This window comes from Oncorhynchus masou, chromosome 18, assembly GCF_036934945.1.
Source record: "Oncorhynchus masou masou isolate Uvic2021 chromosome 18, UVic_Omas_1.1, whole genome shotgun sequence".
NCBI lineage: Eukaryota > Metazoa > Chordata > Actinopteri > Salmoniformes > Salmonidae > Oncorhynchus > Oncorhynchus masou.
In genome coordinates this window covers 60,986,389-60,994,793 of record NC_088229.1, presented here as the reverse complement: position 1 = coordinate 60,994,793, position 8,405 = coordinate 60,986,389, and the positions used below count along the sequence as shown (strand labels likewise).

General features: G+C 45.1%; 1 protein-coding gene across 1 annotated transcript; it reads left to right on the top strand.

Annotated features, from left to right (window-relative positions):
* The first annotated feature begins 234 nt into the window (after positions 1-234).
* On the top strand, positions 235-7,547 carry LOC135503751 (homeobox protein MOX-1-like). The gene is given in 4 exon segments (XM_064921892.1): positions 235-988; positions 991-1,282; positions 5,453-5,619; positions 6,829-7,547. Coding segments are annotated over 4 exon segments (777 nt in total). The 5' UTR covers positions 235-793; the 3' UTR covers positions 6,952-7,547.
* Positions 7,548-8,405: the final 858 nt, after the last annotated feature.

Below are 8,405 nucleotides of genomic sequence, written 5' to 3'. Positions count from 1 at the left end.
GACGCATCTGGAAAGGCCATTCGATGTGCATATAACATTTCTACTGTGATTAATAGTTGATGAGGCAGGGTTGGTGGGGTTGGTCGCAGGGTACCCACATGTGGCCGCCAGGGCTCCTCCTCTTCCAGCTCAGGTTACACACTCTTACCCACCTATGTGTTTAAGAGGGAGGAGGGACCACTTGTCAGGAATGTCTTGAACTGTGAAAACAGCCAGCCCAGTCGGCAGGGAGTGTGTCAGTGTGTGTGCAGACGCAGGGGCTAACCTAACACTCCTCTAGCAGCACAGCTAGTCAGATCATTTGTCCACTCGCCGGTGTGTCTGAGAGTGTGTGTGGAGTCTTGAGGAGCTGCTCTCTACGACGTCACACACACGAGAGGGAGACCCACTAAGCAGTGGAAGGTCTCCATCCTTACACATTGGACTGAGGACAGTCAACAAGCCACGGTCAGTGACAGACAGACAGACAGAGTAACTTCTTCCAGAGTTGGATGTGCTGGGGAGATGATGTGCTTTTGAAACCAACAAGCTGAAGTGGATATTAACCCCGTATTGACAGAACCGGAGAACTCTGAAGGGACTTTCAGCTCTCAGCAAGGACCTCACTCCAGAAGAGAGAGAGAGAGAGAGTGTGTGTGTGTGTGTGTGTGTGTGTGTGTGTGTGTGTGTGTGTGTGTGTGTGTGTGTGTGTGTGTGTGTGTGTGTGTGTGTGTGTGTGTGTGTGTGTGTGTGTGTGTGTGTGTGTGTGTGTGTGTGTGTGTGTGTGTGTGAGCATTTATCGGTGTGTATCATCATGGATCAGCCAGCCAGCAGCTGCATGCGGAGCGCCCACCCCGGCAGCCCCATTTGGGGGTGCGTGAGGAACCCTCACCCCGGAGCAGGGCTCCAGTCCCCCTACCAGCAGGCCCCCTTCTCCCTGCACCAGAAGCCTGAGTTCCTGGCCTACACAGACTTCTCCACCTCCTGCCTGGTACCCGCGCCCCACGCCAGCTTCCCCGCGACGACAGACTCTACCCAGAGCCCCATGCGGGCTTTCAGAGGGCCGACTGGCAGTTCCCCCAGTGTGAGACGCGGGGCCGGGGGCAGGAGGCCTGTCCGGTGGAGCCCGTGGCGGTGGGTGGTGAAGGAGTGGTGGGGAGCGTAGCAGGGGAGATAGACAGCACAGGTGGGGACAGGCTGCCAGGGGCAGTGGCCGGGTGTCTTGAGGGGGAGTACTCGCCACAGAGCATGGCATCGGCCGACACAGAGAAGAAGAGCTCCAAGAGGAAGAGAGACATAGCAGGTGAGTCAGTGATACGCCAAGATGGGATCAGTTGGGCTGCTGGTAAATACCATGACTGGAAAGATGTGGAAAAAGACCCCACTTCAGTAGGCCTACATAGAATGCAAATACGAGTCAAATGCCGTGCAGAGACAGAAATTCAATCGCGCTTCTCAGATTCGACACATCCATTTGCACAAATCTATTTGTACAAACCCCTTTTCGTCATGAATACACGAGAGAGATGTGATATTCTGCAGGGAAACTCTCACCAGACTACTCTATCAGTGGACAATGGTAATCACATTCACTGCTGCCCATGTCATTGCTGGCAATGGGACAGAGTCTCTGTATCAGTTTCCTCACCAAAAGACAGTCTTGCCCTGGCGCCTGGACACGTAGGTATGCAAAAGGTGACGGCGCGCTGTGTTCAAGAACATCCCGACTGGACCAGTTGCGTCCTCTCATTGTTTTAAGCCTCTTCAAAAGATGTCAAATTTACTAACGCAACATCTACCGTAAATCTTTGCTGCACGCGTGTATCCTTTGTTTCACGGAGACATGACAACTTTCAGGAAGCTGCTGGTATAAATCAACTGAGATGTTTGTCTGCAAAAAACTCGCCATAGCTCATATTCTTGTGGTGTTACACGATATGGGTCCACGGAAGCAAATATATCATTAGATTTCTTTACAAGCAATACCATTGCAAGCATTATAAGCAATATCAACATTAACAAGCAATTGTTTATTACTTGCAAATGCCCATTGATAATTGATTGAAATATCTCATCGTTATCGATGATGTCACCTCATCAGACCAACCGGATACCACGTTTCTAGTACAGTAACTGATGTGTATGAAGTGCTAATTCCTGAAAGTCATACCATTTTTAATGACTTGCTGTTGAGTTAATAGCCATAGGAACGGTTTTCATTTGTCTTCTAGCTGTAGATGTGTTATTCAAATACACTCCCAATTCCGTGCTAGCTGAATGAGAGGAAAAGCGAACCTGACTGTTTTCAGCACATCTGGTAAAAGCATTCCCCTCAGCTTTCAGCCACGCTATGGAAACCAAACCTGCCCTCTCTAGAATGGGGGAAATCTTTTGCAGATAAATGTATTACCTCCTCGATCAGAATTCCAGTGGCTATATTAGGATGGCCAAAACTGCGATGCAAGGAAAATCACGTAGGGCTTGGAGACATTCAATAAACGTGTCTAATTTAAGATCTCCTTCTTAGGGAACCAGACACTGGCCTTAGGCACTTAATTGGGGGAAATATAGATTTTTTCCCTTTTCTTGGGTTACCGTATTGCAGCCCTCCCTCAAACATGCCAGACCACGTCTGGTAAAATCTGTTGCCTGCAACCCCACTTTTACATTCTTATCCATTGACATTTTCCTGTCGTTAAGCCGTAACAGAATACCCCACTGAACACATGCAACACGGTTGACCACTGTATAGACCCAGTATTTCATAGACGACCAAACGTGCATTGAATACTTTGACCTAGAATTAGGAATATACCCTTAAGGCATTGATACAGGCTGCATTTCCACGAAGGACTTACCACACACCAGGGTGTCACCAGTGTTTAACATTAGTGTGAGTTCTCGTGTTATTGTGTTTCCTTCAGGAGAGTGACACTAAAGACGTGTTCGAGCAGAATCCACAACCTCTGCCTCATCAAACAGAGAAGGTGTTAAAGTTCACAGTGAACCGTTGTTATGTAAATGACAGCTGAAAAGTACCAGTGGCCTTGCCTTGGAACCAAGTCCGAGCAGGTCTGCTGGAGCCATGGCCCAGTGAGACACCGGTGCCGGGCCCACGTAGATGGAAATAAAAAAGTCTGAGCGTTTTGGGTAAAACGCCATGGCAACTCTCTAGAGGAGATTCGACAACAGTGCAACCATATTTAGGCATATAGCTCTATAATGATATGATTCACCTTTATTTATACTTTCAACCATTTAAAAAGGTTCAACCTCTATTGGTGTGCAGGTTACTACATGTTTCGACTGAAGGAATGACAGGCCTCTCCACAGGTTGAATATGTTTTTATAAACCATTTGTACAAAGTAGTTCAGAGATGCCCCGTTTAGTCTAACTCAAGCAGGATGAGATATATCCAACTTCATTACAATAGCGATGCATTTTGAATGGTGTCTAATTAAATGCTTTTAAAACGATGCTTATCATAGCCCTGTTGTAATAATACTGACTATCTTTAGAACAGTTTGATAGTGCTGCTAAACCTGTTAGCATTTCAGGGGGATTTTTTATGCATTTGCCTGACCACCATCTGGTTATCATTGTTCATTTATCAACTTTATAACAAATCAGCTGTAAACAATTTCAGTAAGAACTTTAATACACATATTACCACTCCAATATAAAACAAATTATGACACCTTTTAGCTTTACTGTTTGAAAAAAAACATATTAGAGGTTTACACATTTATTTTAGCACTTTTATTATTTTATTGGCCCACACTTTAATACATAAAATAATCATGTAATTAATTAAACAGTCATTTTAATTTTTGTTTAAGTCTGTTTAAGTCTGAGAACCCCTCACAAACCCTCACGTATTCACAACATTCTTAATTGAGTGTTAATTAAGACAAATTACTTTTGCACTGTGTGTGTGTGTGTGCCTCCCCCAAATGGCAAATGCTGTTTGTGTTACGGAGTCCCGCTGGGTGCAGGAGTGTCTCCCCTTCAGTTTACGGGCTCTGGCTGTGCAGGATATTTATTGAGGCCGGTTTACTGAGGGCCGGTGTGTGTGCCTACTAAATCTGTTCTGCCAGGTGTTCAGCAAACGAAACCTGCTCTCACATCTACTCAGTTCCACCACACCAGACCAGACCAGGCCAGAGCAGCACACTTGGAACACGTAGTCCTTAATGGGGTTTTAATTATAATCATTTGGCATTCTCAACATGAGGCATTATAGGCTACAGGTTGGTCTCTCTGAATGGGAGTCTTTTGATTAAGTTGTATAGACACACACCTAGACATCCACACACACACGTGTGCAAAGACGCATGCAAACAGACACACATGCACGTAGGCAAGCACACGCAGAAGGACGCGAGCAAAAATGCATATGCACACGCACACACATACACGCACACACACCCACACAGTGAATCTGGATCTGCCCAGTCACATCTGGACCAGGCACTGCAGTCCATTTCACAATCTGGCTCCATGCTCTGGCAAGCACAATGCAGAACTTCTCACTTTGACAAATTAGAACCATTTTCTCAAGATTACATCAGCAGCTAGTGTCGCTACCAATGCACAAGTATTGCCTAAAATCATTCCATATCATATAAAGTTGAGATTTTTAACAAGGAATGATTAAGTGGCTTTCATGTAGTTTATGCACATTTCATTTTCACCAAGGTTACCAAGAGGAAAATAACTCTCAAAATCTCTACCAACCAAAAGCCTTTGTATTCCCTGTCGTACACATTTGTCATACACACTTTTACTACCCTAAATAATCCAAGTGAACCAGTTAACACAATGCAGACGTACAGCACATGATTTCACAATTCCTCTTTCCTCTGCTCTGCTATATCGGTAAGAGTGCTTCCTATTTCCCAGAGGCTGGTGAGGCAAGGTGGCTGCCAGGTTGTGTGTGAGTTACTGCGCGATGGCCGTCAGCCTCCTCTCCTCTGGCCTAGAAGGGGAAGTCTTCCCATCTTCCCAGAGACACATACGTTTGAGCTGGACACGCCCCCGCCTTTGTTCTTAGAGGCTTTAACGATGTTCCGCTGCATTCCTCCCTAACTCAAGCCCTCTGCCGCCTGGTTTGGCAGTCCCCGTTGCAGGGCATAGGAGTGTTGACTTGACCGGGGCATTGGTCGTTAGATAGTGTAACTCGGGGTGCATGGGAGTGGGACAGGTCAGGGTGGTCTCTCGTAGAGTGGTGGTCCGGTTGCTCTCTGAGTGTATACGACTAGAGCTTGGACAGATTTGTTAGTTGACAGGACCTCTGACCTCTTCTTTGTGAAATGGGCCTAATATCAGACAGACAAACCGCTCAACTTGTGTCCAAATTCAGTGCTAAACCAATATACGTGCACATCATTTGACGGAATCATTTCTCAACACTACTGTACATCGTAGCATAGTCATGAAATAACAACGGCGTCCTCTTCTTGTGTTCTCCAGATATTCAGGACTTCAAGGTGGGCTCTAACTGCAAAGCGAGGAAAGAGCGCACTGCGTTCACCAAAGAGCAGCTCCGGGAATTGGAAACGGAGTTCACTCACCATAACTACCTGACCAGACTGCGTCGCTATGAGATCGCTGTCAACCTGGACCTCACGGAGAGACAGGTAACAACACCTACACCAGAATGTTTCTACACAATGACAATATTTAGTGGTCTTATAATCCTTCATTTTGTTTTAAAGGTATAGAAAGAATAGGTCTATGAAAAATAATCTCCAGTCTCCAGCCAATTGCCCGACAAACAAGAGGAGAGAGTCTGTTGATTGGATGAGAATATGTGATTTGAAGGCCAATATTATTAACCACAAATGATTTTAGAAATGGACATAAAATTAACAATACTCTTGATATAGTGAGCTGAATCATAGTTGAAAACTTAGTTGAGTCTCTGCTGAAATTCTGTTACCTACAACTACAGACTCAGTTAGTTTCTCGTTGATACCACTCACCCTAATAGGTGTCCAACTGTTTTAATATTGGAAGCCTTCTCTTGTGATTGGGCAGCAGATCTTAGAACCAAGGCTAACATTTAAAAGGGCTTGGCAGTCTGTCCTGTTCCTCTCCCTAGTTCCAGCCCCTGTGCCCACTCCCTCCTCTGCCCAATGAGCCCATAGTTTCTCAGTGGCCACAAATAGCCTGCTCTAAGATGAATTTCCCAGGCCTCTGGTGCTCAAAGCCAGCTTGGTCCAAACCCTACACTCTGGGCTCTGAGTCCCACTGCAACTCTGGCTCAATAATTCTTTATGATTTTTTTTCCGACGCATCCTACATTGCTTAGCAGTTTCCGTTCCTTCAGTCACGAGAGGTAGACAGTATGAGACGAGGGGACAGTCTTCATAAAAATAGTGTGGGAACAGACTAGTCTGTCCCAATGTTGCCATGGGGAATGCTGAGAGGGATGCACGGAGGTCAGCCCTCCCTTGAGCTCGTATGTAGGTTCCGGTCGACACAGAATGGCGGCGCACTGGGTCCAAGGAAATGATGTCATGGGTCATATTCATTGTGGTTATATAGTAGACTATAGTAATCTGTGGGCATTTAACTACTGCAACCCACTAAGAGTGTGGTCCAAAACCTGAACTTAACCTTTACACTGAGACTGCACAGACTCTTCCACAAGCACCAAAAACAAACAAATGACTGACGTAGTCTCCAGTATTAAACAAAAAATATATTATTTCTTAATATTTGTTCTTAATTGGCATTTTTCAGGGACTGCAGCAGCACCCTCAGCACCCTACTTCCCGTGGCTGTGACCCCATACATGACTTGATGCAGGCATTGTAGTGACACCTCCTGTCTATGTCCTGTAGGTGAAGGTGTGGTTCCAGAACAGGAGGATGAAGTGGAAGAGGGTGAAAGGAGGACAGCCTGCTTCCCCTAACGACCTGGAGACAGACGACATAGACTCTGCTGCCTCACCCAGCTCAGAGTGAGGGGAAACAGGCTGTCCTGATAGGGGTCCCGTCCCCCCGTCCCCCCAACACAAACATCCACAGAGAACACCAGCCATCTTATAATATCCCTAGTCGGTAGTCAGTCTGAACCCCAGTGTTTCGCCTTTTGTAAATACTGTAGTATTTGGTCTGGCAAGGTCCAACTTCTTTTTTACCCTTCTCTGTTGAATGAGGACAATATTAGATCTAACTTGAAAGGGGTTGTAATATTTTCTATACCCATACAATCTAACTCTTGGAGCATTACTGCGATGGGAGTATTGGAATAAATAAATGAAGGAGTGGATTAATCTTAGTGTAGACTGACATGTTGCAGTTTATTACCCTGCCCGAGTGAGCACTTGTAACTCAGCGATGACAAGTCTGTAATTTAGATTTTTTTGTTGTTGAGAACATCTCCTCAGTTCTCGATCCGTAGACATGGTTGACTGCAGCCACCTGCGGACACTCAAACCGTTTCAGCGTTGCCAAACCTTAAGTGCCTCAAAAATCTGATTTTATTCAAAGTTGTGTCGTTACGTTTTCCTAGAATACACTTTTTCTGTCAAACAAGTTTGTCTTGTTTTTTTTGTACTTTTCAGCTTTTTTTCTTGCTTTTTTAACATTTGAAAGATATTGATGAAATTCAGATGTTGCCTATTGAAATCTGCTAAAATGAATAAATCATTTAAAAAAATACTTTGATAATTTCTTCCAACCAGCCACATGTGAGTTATAAAGTGACAGTGTATGAAGCGTCTTGGCTAGATTATAGGACAGAACCAATGCTTGGCATTTACATGCTATTTAGTCCAATTTCTATTACAACTGTCTGCAGATCGTCTGTCGCTAAGGCAACTATATTTTTATTTCTTTCACTGTGTGTGTGTGTGTGTGTGTGTGTGTGTGTGTGTGTGTGTGTGTGTGTGTGTGTGTGTGTGTGTGTGTGTGTGTGTGTGTGTGTGTGTGTGTGTGTGTGTGTGTGTGTGTGTGTGTGTGTGTGAGAGAGAGAGAGAGAGAGAGGGAGATATGGAGAGAGAAAGGGATAGGATAGAGGGAGGGAGAGAGAGAGAAAGGGAGAGAGAAAGGGAGAGAGAGAAGGAGAGGGAGAGCGAATGTAGAGCTAGCCTTATAATCTTCATTAATACCTCATGTGGTGTGGAAGACTTTCCTTTAGTAGGATCTGATTAAACTCATTTGCATCACACAAAACCTGGTGTATATTTTAAAACGTCCTCTAGGATGTTTTTACACTGGGAAGTGGTTTGGTCTGGTGTTCTTCCTATTGCAATAAACCCTAAGAAAATCATTCTGGTAGAGAGAAATTGATCTGACGTGGTACTGACATGGGCATAATTCGGCCTGCATTTGAATGACGGCATTCACTTTGCACACCATCATCATTGCCATTCCAATCAGCTCACAAAGTGCCATTAACCTGAGGTGGAATCTGG